This window comes from Ailuropoda melanoleuca, chromosome 10, assembly GCF_002007445.2.
Source record: "Ailuropoda melanoleuca isolate Jingjing chromosome 10, ASM200744v2, whole genome shotgun sequence".
Classification (NCBI taxonomy): domain Eukaryota; kingdom Metazoa; phylum Chordata; class Mammalia; order Carnivora; family Ursidae; genus Ailuropoda; species Ailuropoda melanoleuca.
In genome coordinates, this window is record NC_048227.1 from 35,051,441 (window position 1) to 35,075,705 (window position 24,265).

At 46.6% G+C, this 24,265-nt stretch overlaps 1 protein-coding gene across 2 annotated transcripts in view; it reads right to left on the reverse strand.

Annotated features, from left to right (window-relative positions):
* Positions 1-346: 346 nt before the first annotated feature.
* The window catches only part of HMOX2 (heme oxygenase 2), a 29,277-nt gene continuing 5,358 nt past the window's right edge, over positions 347-24,265 (reverse strand). The window contains exons 1-6 of one of the 2 annotated variants that reach the window (XM_034670453.1): positions 4,587-4,713; positions 3,653-3,889; positions 3,202-3,319; positions 2,293-2,784; positions 1,191-1,317; positions 347-1,092 (exon numbers count right to left, since the gene is read on the reverse strand). In XM_034670453.1, coding sequence (XP_034526344.1) covers positions 965-1,092; positions 1,191-1,317; positions 2,293-2,784; positions 3,202-3,318 — 864 coding nt within the window. In that variant the 5' untranslated portion in view covers position 3,319; positions 3,653-3,889; positions 4,587-4,713 and the 3' untranslated portion in view covers positions 347-964. Of the gene's footprint in view, positions 1,093-1,190; positions 1,318-2,292; positions 2,785-3,201; positions 3,320-3,652; positions 3,890-4,586; positions 4,714-24,265 lie in introns of those variants that run through there. The other variant, XM_034670452.1, reaches the window with a different exon arrangement.

Genomic DNA, 24,265 nt, shown 5'->3' on the forward strand with positions numbered 1-24,265 from the left:
ACAAGTTTTCCCCACCATTTAACCCTTTTCTGAATAAAACTTTTGTAGATCCTCAATATATAAAACAAGAAACTGATTCCTATCAATAAAAATATTTAAGTTCACATTTGTATCTTAGACAATGAATTGTTATAATACAAGTATATGCCTTATATCCTTACTTATAAACAAATTATTTCAAAAAGTAGGAAACCTCCAAAGCACTTCGAAGAGAATCACAAGATCGGATTTGTGAGAGATGGTGGCTTTGTTCTGGGCGGAGAGCTGCGAGGTGACCAGGAGTGTTGGGAGCACAGGAAGGGCAGGAGTGGCTGAGAAGGATAATGTTCACACCAGGAAAGAGGGAGACAGCTGTCAGAGTCCACTTTATTGAGTGCTGTAGCATTTACATAGGTCAAGGGAGGAGATAGGCCACGGCTAAACCCCCATTTTCGGGGTTTCTGCTTGAGAGGGATGAGGATTGGCTGCTCAGGACAGAGCTTTCCAGGCCTCTGAGGCAGGTGCAAGCCACCCTTTCTCCCCAAGGAGAGGCCCCCCTCCCTCCCACAGAGCTACAGGAGCCTGGGCTTGCTGGCTGCTCTGTTCCCATCAGGGGAAAGGTACCCACCTAAATGCCAACACAAGGAAGAATGAAGGGAAGGAGCCTCAGGGTGAGCAGTGTGGATGCCCCAGGAGCAGAGCTGGTTCCAGAGCCCAGGCAGGCCCACGGAGCTGCACTGGCTGCTCCCGGTACCATGGCCTAATGGCTGCAGGAATGGTGGGCCTACAGCCAGCTCAGCATCTAGCCCACAGAGAGGACGCTACAGGCAGAGGCTTTAGCGTCTGGCCTTTATTGGTTGCTTGTTTTCTCAAAACCAGCATTTAAAAAAAAAGTCACCTGAAGTGGTAGTTTAATCACCGGTGGAGGTGGGGGCGGGCCAGTGGTCACTCGGGAGGAGGGCGCCAATGTGGTATGATGGGTCCTTCACATGTAGTACCAGGCCAGGAGGCCAGCAACCAGGGCCACACCAGCGGCCAGAATGAACTGCAGGCTGGGCTTACTCAGCACAGCCAGGGCTGTTCGGAAGGGGCAGCTGCTGCCCTCCAGGGCACCTGTGTGGTGGCACCAACAGGGGACATGGCATCAGTGGGGAACACGGACACAACCCACCCTGGGAGGAGAGGGAGAGTTCAGCACAGGCAAGACCTACCTCTGTCTGGTTTAGCAGCATAGTAGGGGCATTTACGCACATCTCCTTTCCCATCGTGCATGGGGAGCCCATCCTCCAGGGTCTCTTTGGCCAACAAGGAGCCAGCCTGGTCCAGTTCATTGAATATCTGCAGGAGCAGGGGATGAACAGCCATCACTGGACTGCATACATTCTGCTTTTGGAGAAAAATCTCTCTCTTCCCCCACGCAGAGGGAGCTAGAACCAGTGAGACTTGCTCAGGAGGGTAAACCAGTAAGTCAGCAGCAGGGACAGCCACCCGACTTAACACTTCTCCCTGGCAGAGGCTTGGAGACGTGACCACACCTGTGCTGCCCAGTATCCCACCGCTGCTGTGGTGGCTCTTCCCTAGGCACTGACCAGACAACACAGCCCACAACTGAAACTACCAGGGCAGAAACAATGAGAGAACAAAAGCGCTGTCCCGGAACAGGAGCACTGGCACTTGGCCATTTTCAGTGGCTAGGTATTTTTGGCCAGAATGACAGAGAAGAACATGGGATAACTGAGGCCCCAGCAGGGCTGACCCATCCTAAGTGGCCCTTGGAGGCCTGCTAATGTCCAACTAATCCAGACTAATCCGATGGGCCTGCACTGGGGCTGGTGCTTCATTCCCCCTGCCGTGGCCACTGTCCCGGTGCTGAGGGCTGGCGTGGGCTCCAGGGATGGAATCAGCCTCCCCAGGCTTGGCCCATCTAAAGGCTACTTGTCAACAGAGTTCTGCTCCTCACTATCCTTGGTTCTCTCTATGAACTTATCAAGTGGGGTTTTTCAGAGCAACACTCGCTAAAAAGAAAGAAACCCCCTCAAGACCAGAATCCTACGGTGAGAGGGAGGGAGACAGCTTCATTTTCCCCAAACCCTGTGTGCTAGGGCCTCGCCCTCCCCAAAGCAAAAACGCACAGGCTGTTTGTCAAACAAAGCAGAGCCATCGCTGGGCTCATGCCCTCTGTGGCCTATTTGGTCCTTCTACTTGCCCTCTGGCAGGCTGCAGTTCATCTGGCCTAATGCACCGATGCCTGTTCAGGCAGCTCTGAACTGGTGCCCACACTGGTGCCCCCTTCTGCATAAGCCCCAGCAGTACCTGCATGTTGTACTCAAAGGCCCTGTTGGCCTCCTCCACAATCCTCTCTTTGGTCTTCAGGTTCAGGTCCAAGGCATTCATCCTGGCCCGGTACAACTGCTTGAACTGTTGTGCATTGTCCACATTCTCAAACAGATAGAACTGGGTCCCTTCTCCCGTGCTGGGGAGTTTCAGGGCCCGCTGGGCCACCTTCTTCAGCACCTGGCCCCCTGAGAGGTCCCCCATGTAGCGAGTGTAGGCATGGGCCACCAGCAGCTCCGGTTCATTCTGCCCCACGTAGTGGATCCGCTCCACGTACTTTTGGGCAGCCCCAGAGCACTGCACCTTCTCCTCCCAGTCCTCACCAAAGAAATACTCCATGTCCTTGGTCAGTGCCTCCTTCCGGTGTAGCTCCGTGGGGAAGTACAAGGGGGCAAAGGCTGGGTGGTCCTTGTTGCGCTCCATTTCCTCCTCGAGGGCTGAATATGTGAAGTAAAGTGCAGTAGTGGCCAGCTGTTAAGGACAACGGGGGAGACCATGGGAAAGGGCTGTGGGCCTTGACCAGCAAGCACACCTCCTGAGCCCACTGACCCCCGCGTCTGAGGAGCTAGAAGGGAAGGCTCCAGCAGCGTGCCCCCATCACCCCAATCTCCAGAAGACCATTTTTATACAGTGAATTATTTCACCCACTCAGGAAACTTTCATGCTCCTTAAAGGAATGACATAGTGAGTTCTTAGCAACAGGGATACTTCTGCTTCCCACACACCAGCACTATAATCTTCTATTTAAGCTTCACGAAAACCACAATCTGATGTCAAAAGAGTAGAGAGCAGGTGGAGAAAGGCCCAGCTTCCACCTCCAAGCAGCTCCAAGGGGATCTTCCTCACGGGACTAAGGCCCCCAACCTATCCACGACCAAGGGCACCAACCTTAAACAGCTCCTTCCTGATGTTGCCTTTCAAGAAGTCCTTGACAAACTGGGTGTTTTCTGCCCGATCATGTGCTTCCTTGGTCCCTTCCTTCAAGAGCTCGGAGAGATCAGCCATCCTGTGGAAACGGGGTGTGTGTGTGTGTGTGTGTGTGTGTGTGTGTGTGTGTGCGCGCGCGTGCGCGCATGTACGCAAGTGCATGTGTGAATTAACCCTTCCCAGTTTCCGGGTGTCCCCCTGCTAAGCTGGAGGCAGAAGCTGCTCACAAACTCCACTCCGGCATCAATACAGGGTCTTGCCAGGGAGCAGGCAGATGTGAGTCAGCCCCAAGGACTTGGGTGACATGGGAGAGGACTGTGGCCTACTCCTTAACGTGTCAATGTCCCTGTGAACCACCCAAATGAACAATGCTTTGCCTCTGTGGCCACCTAGTGCCTGATGAAACACCTACCTCTAATCCCACCACAATGTCTGCTGGCTTCTCCAGGCAGCAGCTAGCCTTTGGGAACGTGTCTCACGGAATCCAGGCTGCTGTGATGGACTGACTGTGGATGTCCCAAGGCAGCCTTGCTGCCTTCTTCCCTCCTTGGACCCACTGCCTCTTCAGGACTACAAGTGGCTGGGCCCAGGTGTAGGATCAGAATGAGCCGGGCCGAGGCAGTTGGAGCCAGGACCTAGGTCTGTACCACTTAAAATGACACAGGATGGAGTTGAGCTGATAGGTGCCACAGCCAGTACACGACAAGGCAAAGAACACATGACCCTAAATATGGATGTACCGGGTAGCAACTCATGTGGTCCACACAACCCATCCACCAGAGTGACAAAATCTTGGTCCCTTACAGCCCACCCTCTGTTGGCTTCTTTAGATTAGCTCCTATCACCTACATGCTAAGAATCATTTATTATTAGCAATTATTTCAAGACATAAAAAAGCACTTTGTCAGTGACAGGACTACAATGAGACGATAAGAACAAGGAAGAACAGGCTCTGGTAACTTGAGGTTTAACATGAACTGTCCCTGCCCAGTAAGAAAAACCCCTGGAGTTAGAGCTGCTCCCACATTCTAAGGAGTGGAAAACACTGGTCAAGGTGTCAGTTTTGCCTAATGACCCTTTTTCAGCACAGATGACAAAACACTTAGGGTTTTAAGAAGAAAAAAGAATCAGAAATACCATCAAATTTCATTCCTCGGGACTCCTAGCAGTGCCTGACCTGCTTCCTTGGGAACAAAGGGGAGAAAGCTTAGCAGCCCGGGATGCTGTGTGCTATTCATCTCTGCACTCCCGATCAGTTGTCCTGGGGGGTGGCAGCAGCATGACCCTGACCACACCCTGGCACCCTAAGCTCACAGAACTCCACACAGCCAGCCCCCATCACTCACCTGGTGTGGTTTTCTTTTTCTGGGGCCCCAGAGCTCTTTTTCTCTGACTCATCCACCCCCTCTGAAGTCTCCAGTTCCACTGACATCGTTGCCAAATGTGATTCCTGCTGCGCTCACTCTTCTGGTCCTGGGGAGACATAAGGAGCTGGTGATGTGGTGCCCATGGCAGTCACTTCCCCCAAACACCTGCTGGTGCTGCTCTCCTGTGAGCCAACATAACAGAAAAGTCAATTTTTATTTCTTTAAAAATAAAGCTCTGCCATTACTGGTACCATTATCTGAATATGGACAAAATTTGAATCTGGACAGTGGATTAGGTAATAGCATTGTACTGATATTGAACCAGCTGGTTTTTATAAATTGTATTGTGATTATGTAAGAGAATGTCTTTGTTTTAGGAACTGTATCCCGAAATTTTTTAAAGTAAAGGAGCACACTGTCTGCAAGTTACTGTAAAATGGCTCAGAAAATGTGTGTGCATGCATATACATATTAGGGAGAGAGAGAGAGGACATACCAAGTAAAAGCAACTGAGGCAAAATGCTGGTGGTGAATTTGGATAAAAGGTACACAAGAGTTCTTTGTACCATTCTTACAACTCTTCTGTATGTTTGAAATTAAAACAAAATTAAAAGTTACCTAAAACACAAAATAACAAATAACATCAGAGATAAAACTTAAAACAGAAACAAAAAAGCAGCGGTGGGTGCAGCAGCTCTGAGTCGGGCAGCAAGGGCATCTGGGCTGGCCCATCCCATCTGTCACTGGCAGGGCAGCCTTGTGCGCAGAGCAGGGCACTAAATGGGAACAGTAAGCCAGGCAGTTCAGAGCAGCTATACAGAGCAGCTCGAAAGGCACTCAGTAAGTGGTATCAGGTACGTGGAGTAACCAAGCAAGCGGAGCATCCCCAGCCTACCCCTGATTCTGCCAGGCTGAAGGAAACAATACAAGCCAGCCAGTCAGTTCCCAGTGCTGCTGCCAGGGCCAAGCCTTCGTCAGCCAGGGAAATTGAGTCCCACAAGACAAGCTAACCTCCCACCCCTAGAGGCCTCTACTCTGGCAGTGCAAAGGAGCAACCCATCTGGGGAACTTTCCAGATGAACAGCAGCTCAGTTGCACCAGCTACTAAAGGAACTTACAAAACCAGAACTACCAAATCAAGCCAAGGAAAGAAGACCCCTTCATTTTCCACCTCAACCAGTATGTACTTATTCAGCATTTTCTACATATTCCACCCAGAAACAGGTGTCAAGGGGGACAAAAAAAGTATAAGCAATGGTCCTTTGAAGGTATAAAGAAGAAAATAAAAACCAAGCTCCATCTCACCCCACAGATATACTCATTGCCAATATGTTGGTATATATCCTGAGTTTTCTCTAGGCATGTAATTACATTTTCTTTATCTTTTCAGATATCATAATACACGGTTTGCTCGGCACACTCCTTCTGAACCTTCACACCTTTAGATTCAGCATTTATACAGTGGGATTAATGATAGGAAGGATTAAGTGAGAACACGAAAGATAGTGAGGCTTTTAGCACAGTGACTACCACATGGTAAGCACTCAGTAAATATTAGGTATGACTGCATTCATATTTTGATAGAGGCTTAACTGATGTTGTCCTAGAACGCCTAGAAAATAAAGGGCAGAAAGTGAAATGAGCCAGAAAAAGACATGTACGGTATCAATTGTATGTGGAATCTAAAAAAAAGATTTAAGGGGCACCTGGGTGGCTCAGTCGGTTAAGCGTCTGCCTTCGGCTCAGGTCATGATCCCAGGATCCTGGGATCAAGCCCCATGTCGTCGGGCTCCCTGCTCAGCGGGGTGTCTGCTTCTCTGTCTGCCTCTCCCCCCAGTTTGTGCTCTCTCTCTTGCTCACTCTCTCAAATAAAATCTTAGAAAAGAAAACGAAGGAGAGGGGTTTCTAAAGAATGAATTGTGAACTTTCCTGGAATTCAACTCCCAGTGCCTCCCAATATAAAACAACAGGCATGCCACAAAACTATGTTGTCTAAGGTGCAACAAAAACTGTAAAAATGCTATGATCTTAAAAAAAAAAAAAATCACATGTCAGGGCGCCTGGGTGGCTCGGTTGGTGAGGCATCTGCCTTCACCTCAGGTCATAATCCCAGGGTTCTGGGATCGAGTACTGCACCGGGCTCCCTGCTCAGCTGGGAGCCTGATGCTCCCTCTCCCACCACTCTGCCTACCTGTGTTCTGTCAAATATATAAATAAAATCTTTTAAAATATAATAAATAAATAAAAATTTAAAAATTAAAAAAAAAAGATTTAAGTCATAGAAACAGAATGGTGGTTGCCAAGTGATGAGTAAGGCCTGAGGATTTAATGAACAGCATTGGTGACTAGAGTTAATAATACTTTATTGCATAACTGAAATTTGCTGAGAAATGTAGCTTTTAAGTATTATCACAAAAGAATATGTGAGGTGATGGATGTGGATTCAATTGTGGATTTAAATCCACAATTACAGATCATTACATTGAACACTTCAAATATAGTGTAGTTTTTTTACTTGTCAATTATATCTCAATCAAGCTGGAAAAAAAAACCCAGAATATATAGAAAATGGGACCTTCTCTTGACTCCAAATCAGATATACTCTCACTTCCAATAATGCTGATGAACTGTACAGTTCATTAATGTTAAGACCAGAATGCAAAGGTAGGTGGTCATCGCACGGAGAGAAGAGTATTCAGAGAGGCTTCCTGGAGAAGGAAGGGCTTACCCAGGACCCTCAACGACAGACAGCATTTGGGGAAGAGAGGAAGGGCCTCTAGATCAAGGAACAACGTGAACAAAGTAAAATGGGACAGACCACAGAGATGGTGTAAGGCTGCCAGCTATGCATCCTGCATTCTTTTACCAACGTGTTAAGGTAGACTTTGTCTGCTTCAGAATAAGCCCCACACCAACTTGTCCATGCTGACCTCCTTTTACAGACTTAAGAAAGACCATGGGGACCCTGACAGCCAAGATTTATCCCAGGCCACTCAGCACTCAGGCTGCTGAGAGAAGAGGGTGCTGGATGGGAGCTGTGGGCCACCCAGTGGTGGGGAGAGGGCAGAGTAAAAGGTCCCAGAGCCTTGAGACAGGTGGAGCTGCGTGGCCATGCTGAAGACATACCCCAGGCACCTGAAGACTGCAGCTCCCATGCTGCTTGCATGTGAAACTAAAAGTAGGCAATCTGGTTGTCTAGGTTACTAGTTAATTATCATGCTGCACAACAGTGATTATTTATGTGATTAAATCTGATCATTAATTATTTTTTTTTAATATTTTATTTATTTATTTGACAGAGATAGAGACAGCTAGCAAGAGAGGGAACACAAGCAGGGGGAGTGGGAGAGGAAGAAGCAGGCTCATAGCAGAGGAGCCTGACGTGGGGCTCGATCCCATAACGCCGGGATCACGCCCTGAGCCGAAGGCAGACGCCTAACCGCTGTGCCACCCAGGCGCCCCTATGTGATTAAATCTGATCATTAATTATTTCGTTTGATAATAACTGCAACACTCTGGAAGGGCACAGTCTTGCTCTGGGAGGGCGTAGTCTTGCTGGAGCAACAGGGCCTTTTGTTTCTCTTAAAAATACAAAACGGGGAGGAGCACCTGGGTGGCTCAGTTGGTTAGGTGTCCAATCAACCGACTTGGTTTCGGCTCAGGTCTTGATCTCAGCATCCTGCAATCGAGCCCTGAGCCCCGTGTTGGGCTCCATGCTCAGCAGGGAGTCTGCTTAGGTTTCTCTCTCCCTCCGCCCCTCTCCCACTCTCTTGCAAGTACTCTCTAAAATAAATAAATAAATCTTAAAAAAAAAAAAAGTAGGAAGGGAAAGCCAGCTTCCATGGATGTCTTCTCATCACCACTTTATTTGTGCCAGTCTCCCTATAGGTACACTTTCCTCCTACCTTCTTCAACCCTAGTCCTGCCTGACAGCCCCTCATCCCCTCCTCTCAGCTTGAAGGAGGCCCAAATCTGGCTCCAGAGGCAGGGCCACAGCTGTCTGTTTCACTGGTGGAGTTCCAGAGCCCAGAAAATAACAAGTTCTCAACAAACACTTGCTGAATAAAAAATCCAAAGGAGGGGCACCTGGCTGGCTCAGTCAGAAGAGCATGCAACTCTTGATCTCAGGGTGGTAAGTTCGAGCCCCATGCTGGGTGTAGAAATTACTTACATTAATAAAAACTTTTTAAAAAATTCAAAAAGGAAAGAAGGCAGGGAGGCAGTGGTCTTGTGCATACTGCCAACAACATGGCACCTGTGGACAACAAAAAGTAATCTGCTGTTGGCTACTTCGGTAATTTTCTAAACTCAAAACATGATTTAACAATTTTGTTTTGAAAGAGAAATAGATACTGGTCTACTCCATTTAGAGGCAAGAATACTAAGTTCTTAATGTGAACTAAAAGCAGCATCTGCACAGACAGGAAGAACGTTCTGGGGAAGGCTCCATTAGCACATTCAACCCACACAAGCAGGGCCCAGGGAGGGCACCCTTTGTCCATCCCTATGGCCTGGTCACTGTTCTTCAAGGGAGTGGCTGTGTGGTGCAGCATGCAGAAACCACCTTGTAATGTCAGAAACAGAATTCACTTCATTCTCTAAAAAGCTGCATGTCCAAACTTGGTCTGACTGGCCTCTACACTCGAATCCTTTTTTCTTTGCAGCAACCACTGGAATCCCTAGAAAATCAGAGGCCAAATCATAAATGTAGAACCTTTCTAGACTTCAACCTCTCATTATCAACAGGAAGCTGCCCCATGCCCCATAAATTCTGCTTAGGTTTCTCGCTCCCCCTTTTGTTGCTGAAAAACAACAACAAAAAAGATTCCACTCTGGGAAATACACTTCAAGAAGTATTAACAGTAATCTGTACCAAAATGATAAGTAGCCACACTATGATGTTAGAAAAGAAGTCACACCGCCTAACAATACAGGGTAGGACTGCGCAAACGACAGCAAACCACAGAATCTTGGCACAGCTGGGACAAGTTGATAGGCTGCATCCACTATGGAAAAGTCTACATACACTTGCTTTACATAAAGGACTCAAAATGCTGACTGCAAGTATGTGCAAAAGTATGTAAGTAGGGGCACCTGGGTGGCTCAGTTGGTTAAGCGTCTGCCTTTGGTTCAAGTCATGCATGATCCCAGAGTCCTGGGATCGAGTCCCACATCGGGCTCCCTGCTCAGTGGGGAGCCTGCTTCTCCCTCTGCCTGCAGCTCCCCCTACTTGTGCTCTCTGACAAATAAATAAACAAAATCTTAAAAAAACAAAAGTATAAAAGTAAACGTGGCACCTGGGTGGTTCAGTCGGTTAAGTGTCCGACTCTTGACTTCAGGTCATGATCTCAGGGTTGTGAGACTGAACCCCACATGGGGCTCTGTGCTCAGTGGGGAGTTTGCCTACAGATTCTCACTCTCCCCCTCTCCCTCTTTCCCTCCTCCTGCTCGCAGGCGTGTGCTCTTTCAATCTCATAAATAAACAAACAAACAAACACAAAAACAAAAAAAACAAAGCACCTAAGTATACTGATGGTAACAGGAAGGCAGCTTGGAAAGGTATAAACACTTGCTATTTGTTTGACTTTTTAGCTAACTGGCTTCTTCTTCTTTTTTTTTTTTTTTTTTTAAAGATTTTATTTATTTATTTGACAGAGATAGAGACAGCCAGCGAGAGAGGGAACACAAGCAGGGGGAGTGGGAGAGGAAGAAGCAGGCTCATAGCAGAGGAGCCTGATGTGGGGCTCGATCCCATAACGCCAGGATCACGCCCTGAGCCGAAGGCAGACGCTTAACCGCTGTGCCACCCAGGCGCCCCTGGCTTCTTCTTTTATGTAAAGTGGCCTAATTCTCTTGAAAAGGGGGAAATGGGGAGAGAAGAGAGGGAGAGACAGAGAGACGAAGTGGACCAAGCAAACCAGCTAAGGTAAGATCCTGCACTGCACTAACTAGTCTACAGGAAGTCATCTGGGCCTTTACTTTGCTCTTACAAACCTCAGAAAGGTCCATCTGCCCTCTGAGTTCTAATTCCAGAAAACTGTGACCGTCGTTCATAAACTCTACCTCCGTAACTCCCGTACTAGCTGTTCACCTGACTGACACAGGTTCTTACTCCCGCACCAGATCTGACAGAAGCAGCAACAACGTCCCATCACCAATGTTCCTTCCACTAAAGGAAGTTCTGTGGACCTGCCCAGCAGATTCAGAACACTTATTTCAAAGACTTTGTTCCTGGTAAATTGCAGGCTCAAGCACTAGGGCTCCTGAAAGAACAGATGTGTTCAAAGTATCATATCCTCCTCCATGGACACTCATGTCCTACAAACCTCAGAAAGTCAATGAGATGCTGCCAGACAGGACTACATTATCATTCATTCCCCATTTAGTGATTCAAAGAGGCATGGGGCACCTGGGTGGTAAGCGTCTGACTCCTGATTTCAGCTCAGGTCATGATCTCAGAGTCTTGAGACCAAACCCCATGCCAGACCTCCCACTTCGTGGGGAGTCTGCTTGCAATTCTTTCTCTCCGTCTCCCTTTACCCTTCCCTGCGCTTGAACTCTCCCTCTCTCTAAAATAAATAAAGCTTGAAAAAACAAACAAAACAAAAAGGAACAATAAAGACTTAATCTATAATAATTCTTTTCCATTTTGATTCTTTTTCTTTGCCCTGGAAAACCACTGAAGAAGGAAGCAGGTTGCTGAGCTCAGCCAGCACTAGACAGCAAGGTGGGGGAAGGGGTAAGAAAACGCAGGGCAACCAGCTCCCTGAAATCTCTGGAACTGACAGTGACCAGCTACAGATGCGCACAACATGAGCTAGTGTTGTTACCCCAATCTGCAGAGGGGGAAATGGCCAAAGGGAAGGAGTAAGCTGCTGCTCAGACTCCTGTACTGGGTCGGCCATAGCTCCCACCCCTCCCAGCTACACAGCTTGTGGTTGGGCACCAGGAGTCCCTGCCTGCTTACCAGAAGGCTGTTCCCAGCTCAGAGTTTACTCCTGTATAGAACTGGCATCCCATTAATAAGAGGTGATTATTCTTCGGCTTTCACAAGTGCTGTCATCATGTTTCCCCCACTCCCTCAGACTCAGTTTCTGAGTCCAATGCCATGTTCCAAATCACTTACAGGTCAGTACCCTGGGCAGTCTCCAACTTGAGTTGTAACTGTTGTAGATGCACAAACAGGATGCCTACTGAGAAAGCTGGCTAAATGGGGGTGGGACAAGAAAATAGTGGTTAAATTCTAAAATACCAGGGGCACCTAGCTGGCTCAGTCTTAAGAGCCATGCGGCTCTTGATCTTGGGGTCGAGAGTTTGAACCCCACATTGGGTATAGAGATTACTAAAAAAATAAATACCAAATAAAATAGTAAAAATTTTAATTGGGGAATAATTTTTTAATTGGGTATTAGGCCTCTAACTGGTATGTAATCTGGTTTTGTCTTTCTTTAGATCTTCCTCCCTTCCTTCTTCCCTTCCCTCTCTCTCTTTCTTATGGTCTGAATTTTTTAACTAATGACCTGTTTGTGTTTCCCATGCCTCTAAGCTGGCCAAGGCCATTCTCATCCTGTAGGGTCCAGTTAGGCTGGCTTCTGCATTTACCCAGCTGTGTTGTTTTCTCTGCTGCTCCCCCCCTGGGCTCCAGAAGGCCCAGGGTCTCCCCTGCAGTCCCTGCCCTCAGCTGCTCTCCTCACATCAGAGTTAGGCACTGACTCCCTGGCCCCCTCTGATCCCTCCAAACAGGCCCAGTTCCACATCCACTCCCCTGCCCCGGGAGGCTGCTTCTCACCCATGTGCCTATGAAGGCAGGCACTCCACTGGGGGCTCTGGTGACTTTTCTTAGCCAGTACTGGAAGTAATGAGAACCTCTGGTCATTGGTGCAGCTTCCTTCCCACAGCCCATGGTTTTGGGTGGGTGTTTTCCACTCTTTGTGTTCAATAAACACCTTTCACTTGTATACATCTCTGTCTATGATCTCACCTCACCCAGTTATATTGTGGCATTCAGGAGGGTCACAGTTCAAAAATAATTTCTTACCTCTCACAGAAACCATGTGCATTATGTGCCCCATGAATGTTTTCAGATATACAGAGAATACAAGAACCCCAGACTGGATTATAGGATCTGTTCCTTCTCTATATGCCCTAAAGGCTTTTCACATTTAAGTGAGAGAATACCTGTTTCCGCTTACCAAAACCATAATCAGGCCAAGTCAATTCTTAATGATGCCACAGTCTCATCAGGCCTCAGCAGATATAAATAGTTTGTTTACCTAAAAATTCTTTACTGAATACGTGTCAACATACAAAGAGTAAATTCTAGCATCCTACGTATAAATCCTATATATGATCTGGGAACAAAGAACCCTAGAGCTACTACTAATGGAAGAAACTGGGGGCAGGAAGGTAGATCTCTTCAGAGCCTCCAAATCTCTCTCTATATTTTTCACCTGGAGGAATGAATACTTGCCCAGTGTTCCATACGACAAGACCACTGGGAGGATTAAATAAGATAATGACTGTGAAAACATGTCATAATAAACGTTATATCATACAAATGCTACAGAAGGAATTGAGAATGAACCCAGAACTATTTACTAGCTGGTCTGCCCTAAAAGACACTCCAGCTGAGGTTTTCAAACCTTAGTAAGACACCAGCAAACTCTCAAGAGGGGGAAGAAGCCCTGTTCCTGGATGTGATGTAGACAAGAATTTGTTCTCGGCACAGTTTACAATCAAGCATTGATAAGGGTAAATCGCACACCAAGGGCCAGTTTTGCATGCCATTCAATGAATGGACATGCAGAAGTGCCATCTGCCTTAGGTAAACAGCCATGTGACTAGCCCTGCTCTGCTCCCAAACCTCAGGGAGGCCAGAATGTAGAGGGGGGCAGGGGAGTGACACCCATGGACGTCAGTTTACTGGGGCCACTTCTGGACTCCTGCTAACTACTGATTATTGCTATAGACTCAGCTCACCTTTGGGAATGGAAAGGCAGCTAGGCCTTGCACAAAGGGCATGGTCTTTGGAGCTGTAAAGATTTGGGTTTGAGATCTGGACTCTCAATGTTTAGTAGCTACATGGCTGTAGGTAAGTCATAACTTCTTGAAGGCTAAGTCTCCAAATCCATAAATAGGGTAACTCCCTTTGCCCCACATTTTCAAGTGCGCTGTAAGGACTAAATGAGCTAATGTGCATGTAAGTGTTTCATAAAATGTAAGGCTGCCTCAAATGTTGATGATCTCTTACTGAGGAAGTTGCTAAAGAAAATGAGCAGCTAAGGGGTGCCTGGGTGGCTCAGTCAGTTAAGTGTCTGCCTTCGGCTCAGGTCATGATCCCAGGGTCCTGGGATCGAGCCCCACATCAGGCTCTCTGGGGGAGCCTGCTTCTCCCTCTCCCTCTGCCTGCCATTCCCTCTGCTTATACGCTCAAATAAATAAATAAAATCCTTTAAAAAAAAAAAAGAAAGAAAGAAAGAAAGGGAGGGAGGGAAGGGAAGGAAGGAAGGAAAAAAAAAAAAAGAGCAGCTGAGTGATTATGAAACACGGAGAAAGATGACAAAGTCCAGTGAATCGACAGATAATTCTGAGCAGGTCACACCCGAGAACTTCTGAGTTGGCCCTCATTCTCTGGCAGTGCCAGGAAATGGGAATACCTGTTCTTTCCAAGGAGAGACATGTGACCACTGCAGCTACAAAATCCTCATTGCAGATGCTGGCAGATGCTGGCTGAGCCAGACGCTGGGAGCAGTGGGTGGGGTTGAATCCGCTCTAACCCAACAAGGCACCTGATAAGAGAGGCCTCCCAAAACTCTGAGGAAACCACATCACTAGGTCAACAGGTTCTGAGTTTATACAAGGAATGGCCTGAAGTCTCCTCTCAACTCTGGTGCTGCCACTCCTCAGGAAATCTTACACACAACCTTCCTCCCTTTCATTTTAATCACTGGGTGAATTCAATCCCACAGTTCATTGACTGGATGACTAGATCACTCTCGATAAAGAGCGAGTTTCAGACAAGGAATCCTGGAAAAGTAGAGACTCCAGGAACACAAAACTCTCTTTTTTTTTTTCAAGATTTTATTTATTCATTCGAGAGAGATAGAGACAGCCAGCGAGAGAGGGAACACAAGCAGGGGGAGTGGGAGAGGAAGAAGCAGGCCTACAGCGGAAGAGCCTGATGTGGGGCTCGATCCCATAACGCCGGGATCACGCCCTGAGCCGAAGGCAGATGCCCAACCGCTGTGCCACCCAGGCGCCCCCAGGAACACAAAACTCTTGCATCAGATTTACTAAGCACACATTTGCACATCTGGACAATAAGCAACCTGAAAGCAAAACAACCACTAACTAGTCCAAAGGCATTAGCCCCTTAGTAACCTCAAAAACTGACTGCTTAGGAAGTCCAAGATTTCTCTGGCAGGCTTTCTTTTTAATGGAGACAGGGGTGTGCTCATCTCTAGCATGTTAAAATACAGTTGAGCAAGCATTCAAAGCAGCCATCAGGGATGAAACCTGAAGCACTGACAAGAGCTCAGAGTAGGGGCCAGGAGTCTACTGTTGCTGCTGCCAAAGAGAAGTTCTGGTAAAAAGACTACCTACTATGAATGAAATAAATCTAAGACTCTCCTGTTTCCTGGGAATCACCCCACCTCATATGAGAGGACCAGGTCTTAGGGCTTGGAAGACTAAGACTCTTTCCCATGAGAAGCACCTGGGATGGGGGTTGAAGCCTGACTGAATTCTAAAATGGATAGGACCACATTTTATAAGAATAAAGCCTAGGCACCAGACATCCCACAAGAGCTGGTTCTAACGAGGAAATGCTGACATGACCATGGGTCACCCCTAGGGACCATCAAGTGAAAATTATTCCAACTTCGGGACAATCCTGAAAACATGTCCTGTGGCTTAAGCAGAGTTGTCATTATTCCCTTTCGCTCAGGTGTAACAGTTGTCACATGCGGCTTTAGTTTCTCTCATAGATATGACAACCACGAACAGCCTTTGGGGGTGGAGGGAGAGTGGCTGATTAGGATGCTTCTGCTGAATCTTCATTTTGGAAAATGAAGTGCTATTGGCTCCTAGGTGCTTTTCTCTCTACAAAGAGATGTAGCAGAGGCTCAGCACCACCCCTGCAAGAACAGAAGGTCCTGGAGTTCACCCGGGGAAGACGGTGCAGAGGAAGAGAGCCAGACTGAGGTCTAACAGACCTGGGCACGCCAGGCTAAGTCACGTTCAAGCAGGGTCCCACTGACTGGGGAGAAATGAAGATTGAGAGATTTAAGTAATACGGCCAAGGTCACTTTGAAAGTTAATAATGGAGTTGGGACCAAACCTGAGTCCTTCCTGAATTCAAGCTCATTCCTTCTGTGTCCCAGCTAATATGCATGTGAAATTAGTATGATGTCACCACAGAGTACTAGCAAAATGGAAAATGGGCTACACTACCCTGCATTTATGTGTGCAGCAGAGGGGTTTTCTAAATCACTGAGTGCCATTTGTTTTTTTTGTATGAAAAGGTAGCTTAGTCCTATGATTTCTGAGAAGTAAATGCTCAGGCTCCCATTTGAAGCTTTAGAAGCTGGTGCTGCCCATCCCACAACACTCACCTTCACTAGCTCAGATTACACGGCAACCGGGGAAGATTGTTCCCTGGTGAGCCCTGCTTCTGTTGACTAGCAGGGCAGGCCAAGGCTGGAGACAGCTTGTCCCAGAGGGGAGGACAGCACCTCTACCACTCAATGCATGAAGGGAAGCAGCCAGACCTGCCAGGCCTTGGTGGACAATAAAGCCAGAGACTCACGGCATCCCTGCGCGAAGGAGAGGTCACAATAGGATCTGCACATCTCTATAGCACCTATCACCATAGTAACTACAGAAAAATAGAAGATCTGGTTTCAAGAATTTAAAAGCACGGGGCGCCTGGGTGGCACAGCGGTTAAGCGTCTGCCTTTGGCTCAGGGCGTGATCCTGGCGTTATGGGATCGAGCCCCACATCAGGCTCCTCTGCTGTGAGCCTGCTTCTTCCTCTCCCACTCCCCCTGCTTGTGTTCCCTCTCTCGCTGGCTGTCTCTATCTCTGTCAAATAAATAAATAAAATCTTTAAAAAAAAAAAAAAGAATTTAAAAGCATGTTCTCCATGTGCTCAGAGTGTTTAAAATCTATTCGGTCCTGGGGCGCCTGGGTGGCTCAGTTGGTTAAGCATTCGACTCCTGGTTTCAGCTCAGGTTCTGATCTCATGGGTCCTGGGATAGAGCCCCGCATTGAGCTCCGCCCTCAACGGGGAGTCGGCTTGGAGATTCTCTCCCTCTGCCCCTCCCCCACTTCATAAATAAATAAATCTTTTTAAAAAAATCTATTCAGTCCCATCTTTGTCTACTAAAAATATATGACTACATGGGAACAGTAGTGCAATGGATAGGAAGTATGTCAACATAAACTTCATGTAAGATTAGGAACTCCACGGGCCAAGGTATCTTACAAGGTAGCTCCTGTATCTCACACTGGACCTGTAAGGGATCTTAACATGTTCCCACAGGCCTACAGATTAGGTATTATTCCCAGGTTTTTTCACAATGACTGCCTAGATTCTGACAGCAGGGGGAAGCAATGCGTGAGTGGAGTAGGGGTAAGGAAACAAGCCCAGACTCAGAATTGGTAACTCCAAGAGGCTGGCTCCATCCTACACAAGCTTTGTCTATGGCAGCAGGGGACCAGCAACAGCAGCTATTGGGACTTTCTCAGAGTAAGGAGTTCAGCTTTCCCAGTGAGGCCTACCTCCACTGGTAGAGGGGTCAGTGGCACAGAGCAGTCTAATAGCAAGCACATGCATACAAGTCCTTTCTGCACAGCACAGGGCTGATATGCTGATGTGGCACAGGAGAAGGCGAGGCAACAGCTGCACTGCATGATCTCTAGAGATGACCTATGGCAGGCACCCAACAGATGTGACTTGAACTGAGCTCAGCCAAGAAAGAATCTACCAGCCACACAGGCCAAAAGGAAGAGCATGGAAGTGGTTAAGGCCCAGGCTCTAGTCAGGCACAACTGAGAACAAAGCCTGGTTCTGTCACACACAAGCTGGGTGGCCTTGGACCGGCTACTTAACTTCTCAGAGTCTCAGTTTCTTCACCTGTAAGGATAGTAGTAACAACTCTGCAAAGTAGATAAGAGAATTTAATGAGATAGATTACTTGTAGAACTGCAACAAGTTGTATAACGTTAACAAACTGAAGAAAGTGTCCCTTAAAGTTGAAAGTTAACGAATGTTCTCATATACTTTTATTTGATTTTTTTTTTTTTTTTAGATTTTATTTATTTGTTTTGTCAGAGAGAGAGAGCAAGCAAGGGCACAAGCAGGGGGAGTGGCAGGCAGGGGGAGTGGCAGGCAGAGGGAGAAGCAGGTTCGAGGGAGCTCGATGTGGGCTTGATCCCAGGACACCTGAGCTGAAGGCAGACGCTTAACTGACAGAGCCTCCCAGGCAACCCCCCATATACTTCTAGACAAGAAATGGAAATACCCCTGTCTCAGCAAAAACCCTTACAGGCAACATCAAATCTGTACTGGGGTCACACACTGAGTTGAAGGCTCATTGTGAAGAGCCTCTGTTTTCACTGTGATAACACTAAATACCAAGAAAAGGAAGAGAAAAATCTTGGAATTTCTAGCAAAATAAATTTTGCAAAGGATCTAAAGAAGATGATCACCTAAGTTCAAACTCTTTCAGGGACACTCTGGACATGAGTTAGATGAAAGTCCCCTTCATGCTATGGAGGGTCAGGATGGAGGACAGGGCATGTTGTTTTCTTTCTTTACAATAGCTCATCACTATAAATAAAGGTTTAGATAGCTGGAAAATTTACTTGCCTCTGTGATAAATCTGATTTGTACTTGTATCTCATGGCATTCAATCCCCCACCCAATGGCTGTCAGCTGGGGACCATCTTGACACACATCCACCCCCACGGGTTATCTGGCAATGTCTGGAGATATGTTTGGTTGTCCCAACTGGGGGTGACCATTCAAGTGGTATCTAGTGGGTAGAGGCCAGGGATGATGCTCAACACCCTGCAATGCACAGAAAGCACAAACACAACAAGCGTGCGTGCACTCACACCCCCACCACCACCACCACAAACCATTATCCAGCCCAAAATGTCAATAGCACCAAGGTTGAGAAACCCTGCTTGAATCTCAGAAGCAGCACTAAGATCATTCAAGAAAGGACATGCATCTAATACTCTTCTTATCCTTTCATCAGCTTACAGAGACAAGATGAGATTTTGGCACTATGCTTTACACTTTCTGTCACACCTTTATCAAATATCCTTTACAGAGATGTCTGGGGAAACTCAATTTCCACCAGAAAACAGAAGGGGCTGTTACTCGATGGGGCAACTAGGCACTGTCCACAGATAACAATGAAAGGGGTCACAGTACCTTCCTGGGAATAGGACTGATTTGTATTTGGATCACTAGGAGACAAAACCCTTAAAGCTTCATGCTCAGTAACGAAAGCAGGTACAGGTGAAGCCCCTTACAGTACTGACTTCTTTGTGGAATGGAACAAAATACTGGAAGAAATCTAATAATCGTTTATAGTCTGGTGCGTGACTGACAAGCAGGCTAAGAATCAGGAGAACTAAGTTCTATTACCAGGACTGCACTGGCTAGCTGTATTATGGGACTTTCCGAGAATTCCAACAACCTCATTTATAAAAGGAGAGGTAGGCGCCTGGGTGGCTCAGTCAGTTAAAAAGGTTAAACATCTGCCTTCAGCTCAGGTCATGATCCCGGGGTCCTGGGATCGAGCCCCACATGGGGCTCCCTGATCACTGGGGAGCCTGCTTCTCCCTCTCCTTCTGCCCCTCCCCTCTGTCCACGCTCTCTCTCAAATAAATACAATTTAAAAATAAATAAAAAGAGAGGCATTCCTTAGTAAGCTGCAGGGAGAATGGTATTTAACATGAGGAAGAGCAGGAAAAACTGTGGGCTTCCCCCAACTGTTTCAGCCACAGCAGCTCCCCTATTCCTTGCTACTCTTCCTTCAAAAATGGGGTTGTGTTACTTCTAAAAATAATGTATAGAAAGCAATGAACTTGATGATCTTGGAGGCCTGATATGATAGTAAGAGTTCTCTAAGCAAGCCTTTTATGATCTATTATAGCACCTGTATCCCATTACAGTATTTATGTATTTACATTCCAGATTATTGCTCATTTGTCTTTTTCTCCTACTGCCCAATGCAGGGCACCCAATCAGGGTTTGCTGAGTCAATGAATGATTTCCAGAATTTGAGGTATTCTCAAAATTAAGGTATTCTCAAAGAGCAGTTAAAAATGAATCCCAGAGGCGTGCCTGGCTGGCTCAGTTGGTAGAGCATGTGACTCTTGATCTCAGGGTTGTGAGTTCCAACTCCACGTTGGGTGTGGAGCCTACGTTCCCCCCACCCCGCCAAAAAAAAAAAAAAAAATCCCAGCAATAAGAAAAATGGCTGGCTAGTGAGTAAGCATTTTTACTGCAGAAATTTCTACTGATGCGGGTGAGGGACGAGACTGGCCACGTCGGAGAACCAAGCCTGTGATGCTTTGTGCTTGACTAACAGTTTCATATTTGAAGGAGAAATCTTGCATCGCATTGGTTTTAAACTGGCTTTCTTACATGTCACATATAGAGCTAACTGAGAAACACACCTTTTAGATTTTGTTTTCAGGACTGTGAAAGCCTGATTTGAAGCAGAACACTGCCTTATGGGGGCGCCTGGGTGGCACAGCGGTTAAGCGTCTGCCTTCGGCTCAGGGCGTGATCCCGGTGTTATGGGATCGAGCCCCACATCAGGCTCTTCCGCTATGAGCCTGCTTCTTCCTCTCCCACTCCCCCTGCTTGTGTTCCCTCTCTTGCTGGCTGTCTCTAGCTCTGTTGAATAAATAAATAAAATCTTAAAAAAAAAAAAAGAACACTGCCTTATGGCATCCTCCCGCCCCTTTCTAAAGAAATGGACTGGCAAAATTTTAAGTCAAGGTAACAAACGCTTGCCAGCACTCCTCCGCCCCACACAAACACAAACCACCCGACACTTCCTGATGTCTGCCACTATAAAAACCTTTACTCCTCCAGCTGGCTTTAGAGAGAAGGGATACACAGCAGCATTTTCATGTTTGATACTCTAGGGAAGGGGTCAACCCAAAGAAGGCAAATACAGCTGCAGAACCTCCTAACAAGCCCACATCCTGTCTCTAAGCACATTTTGGAGGAAATACATCAAGGAATAACGTTACCGTTATTGCGAAGGGAAAAAGCAAAAATTCTACAGCGATCACAAGTTACCGAAAGAAAACAGAGAAACAATAGTTTGCTACTGTAAAACTGAATTAACTTCCTTTTCCATGAGGCAGCCCCCACAAACTAAATGAATTAAAGATACATGAAGTGGGTGCCTATAATCCCCAAAAGATCCCAAGAACTGGTCAAACATCATTGTCTCTATTAATCATTATCAAGAAAAATTCAAATAGCCCAGAACATCTACTGTTGCCTAAGGACATGATTAGGCAATAATGAATAACTTTAGAGAAAAAGAAGGTACACAAGATGGGGAGGACAAATATTCAACAGCTTATAGGCCAAGAAAGGCAGGGGACTGTGTGCTCCAGGACTCTGTGAAGTATCTCAACCCTTTTTTTTTAAAGATTTTATTTTTATTCATTTATTTGAGAGAGAGAGAGAGAGAGCACACACATGAGCAGGAAAGAGGGGCAGAGAGGGAGGGAGGGAGAGAATCCCAAGCTGACTCTGCACTGAGTGCAGAGCTGCATGCAGGGCTCAGGCCCACGACCCTGAGATCATGACCAGAGCTGAAACCAAGAGTCAGACGCTCAACCAACTGAGCGCCCTGGTGTCCCTCAACCCTTTTTCTAAACCAAACCCTACACAAAAGGCCAATACATAAAGCAAACACAGTGAGTAGAGCATCCACAGTTAAAGTGGTAGCAGGGGGCATATGGCTAGCTCAGTCAGTAGAGCATAGTGACTCTTGATTCTCAGGGTCTTGAGTTCAAGACCCACAGTGGGTGTAAAGCTTACTTAATTTAAAAAAATAGATAGAAAACAAAGTCAGGCCAGGTACTCAGGAGCTCAGCTCTTCCAGCATCCTTAGGAACTCTGAGCTCAGCCTAGTTTGCTAGCTGTGGTCTAGGGAAGTTAGGTCATTTGCTTTGAAACAGATGGCTTCCATTTCCTGCTGCATCTGCTAAGTGACGGTGGTTCTAGGACAGTCTCTTAGGCTAGTGTGTCCAAGCAACAGAAAGAAACCGGTCCTGGATTAGCCACTGTTCCTGGACCTGCCCAGGGCTTTCTGGCTGCTGCTCCAGCAGCTTTCTAGCTGCTACTCTTTCACACCTTGTTTCCAATAGTCCAGCAGCTTCTTGAAAACGTCCTGACATTCCAAAAAGCCTGTGGTTTCTGTGTCTTCAATTCACCCCAGCCCCAACACTTTTACTTAGCTGTAATTCTGTATCCACTACACTTAATTTTAAGGTCCCTGAGGGCAGACCTGGAGCCTCAACCACACTAGTAAGGGAGGTTGCGTTAGCTGCCCTGTTCCTGGAAACCAGATTAGACCACGACTTTTGTGAACGCACTGTTCTTTGCATAAGCACTCATGCATGTCCCATGACAGCCGTTAGGTGAAAGGCTGTTTGTTTACAAAGGAATTCTATGGTTTCTGTCTCTAATCTTCCATCCAAATACTTTGTCATCTGAAGACAAACTGAGAGACCTGCACTTCTGAAGATGGGTAGGAAGGGTATTTGCCAGAAGAGAATAAACACTAACCTTTTTTTGGTTGCAAATCCTTTGGAGAATCAGATGACAGCTGTAGACTCTCTCCAGGACTACATATAAAAAATGTTGCCAATGACATTCCAGAGCAACCACAGGCCCCTAAAGTTTACCCAAAGACCCAGAATTCAGGTTAAGAATCCCCATTCCAGCAGAGTCTCTCTATGAGAGACATTCTCATTGTAATATGTTTTCAGTGAGACCCTGAATACCGATTAAAGAGGGCCTCCCCCTTTCTTTGGCTGCCTTCTTTTTTCTTACTATTCACCTAACCCCAAGGGGTTCAGTTCAAGTTCTTCAGTCTTTTCTATTTCTCAGCTCTTCACTTTCCTGACCTCCCAAAATACTGTGTCGGAATGACCATCATAAACCTTACAAAGCAATTTTACTGTTTCAAGTTTCCCCAAGGTCACAGCCAACTCCATATGAACAAGGACTATGCTGGGTTTGTTGTTTTGCACGCCCCCTCAGTGCCAATACTCTGCACACCACAGAGGCAATACATACTGCCTAACCGGCAGATATCACTTCCAGTTTGCCCTTCTACCTTTAGGCATTTGCACTTAAATGTTAACTTTAACTGGACAATATGCCCTAGAAAAGCCAAATGCAAAGCCAAGAAAGAATAACCTACGGCAGCTAGTCACTCCATTTTTCTCCTTTTGGGTCCCCTAGTACGATTTTGCAAACACCAAGAGCAAGACAAATATGACACTTAATACACACACTTGAAAATTCTGCTGAAGCTGCCAAAAAAAAAAAAAGTGTCTGTGGTACAGGAATGGAGTGTTTTAGAAGTTATTTTCTGGGGATACCTGGATGGCTCAGTCACTGGAGCATACAACCCTTGGTCTCAGGGTTATAAGTTCTTTTTTTTTCCTAAAGAATTTATTAAGAAAGAGCGTGTGCACACAAGCAGGGGGAGCAGCAGGCAGAGCAGGCAGAGGGAGAAGCAGGCTCCCCTCTGTGCAAGGAGCCGGCCGCTGGACTCGATCCCAGGACCCCAGGATCATAACCTGAACTGAAGGCAGACGCTTAACCAACTGAGCTACCCAGGCATCCCTCGGGGTTGTAAGTTTGAGCTCCCCGTTGGGTGTCGAAATTACTTAAAAAATTAAAAAATCTAAAAAAACTAAAAAGTTATTTTCTAATTAGTGGGATACCTGCTATTACTAAACAAAGAGAAAGCCTGACTCTCCCCTGCCTTCCTGTAGAAAACCAAGGGAGTGAAGGTCAACACTTCACTACATCTGCCTTCAAACACTACCTAGACTTCTTTCCTAAACCACACACAGTTTTCCTCACTAATTCTTTCCCTTCACCTGCCTGCCCTCCTCCAGACTGCCCTGGAAATAATTCCACGTGGCAACAGTTCCTCTGCAGCAGTGTGTAATGGTCTTGCCAGAGAGAAGAGCAGATCCAGTAACTAAGGAAGAAGATGGCTACACTCGGGCACGTGACATGCCACAGCATCATCAACAAGCATTTATAATGCTCATGGGCTCTATGACTACAAAGAGGCTTAAGACCCTGCTTTGGACTTTAAGCACCTTTCAATCAAGACAGAGATAGAGAAATAAAAAAGATAAACAACACAACAAAGTGTACCACAGTATAAATATTAATTGTACAGTACAGGCAACAGTGCTAAAGATTGAGCCTTATGTTTCACATTTTCCAGGACAGTTCTAATTCAAATCAAATATCCTGTCCCACCAATTCCTTTAGTACACCTGTATGCTCAGATTATGGGTGTCGGTGTTTGGCATAAAACATGACCATCATAGCAACTGATGAGGAAGGCCAATCAACTAGA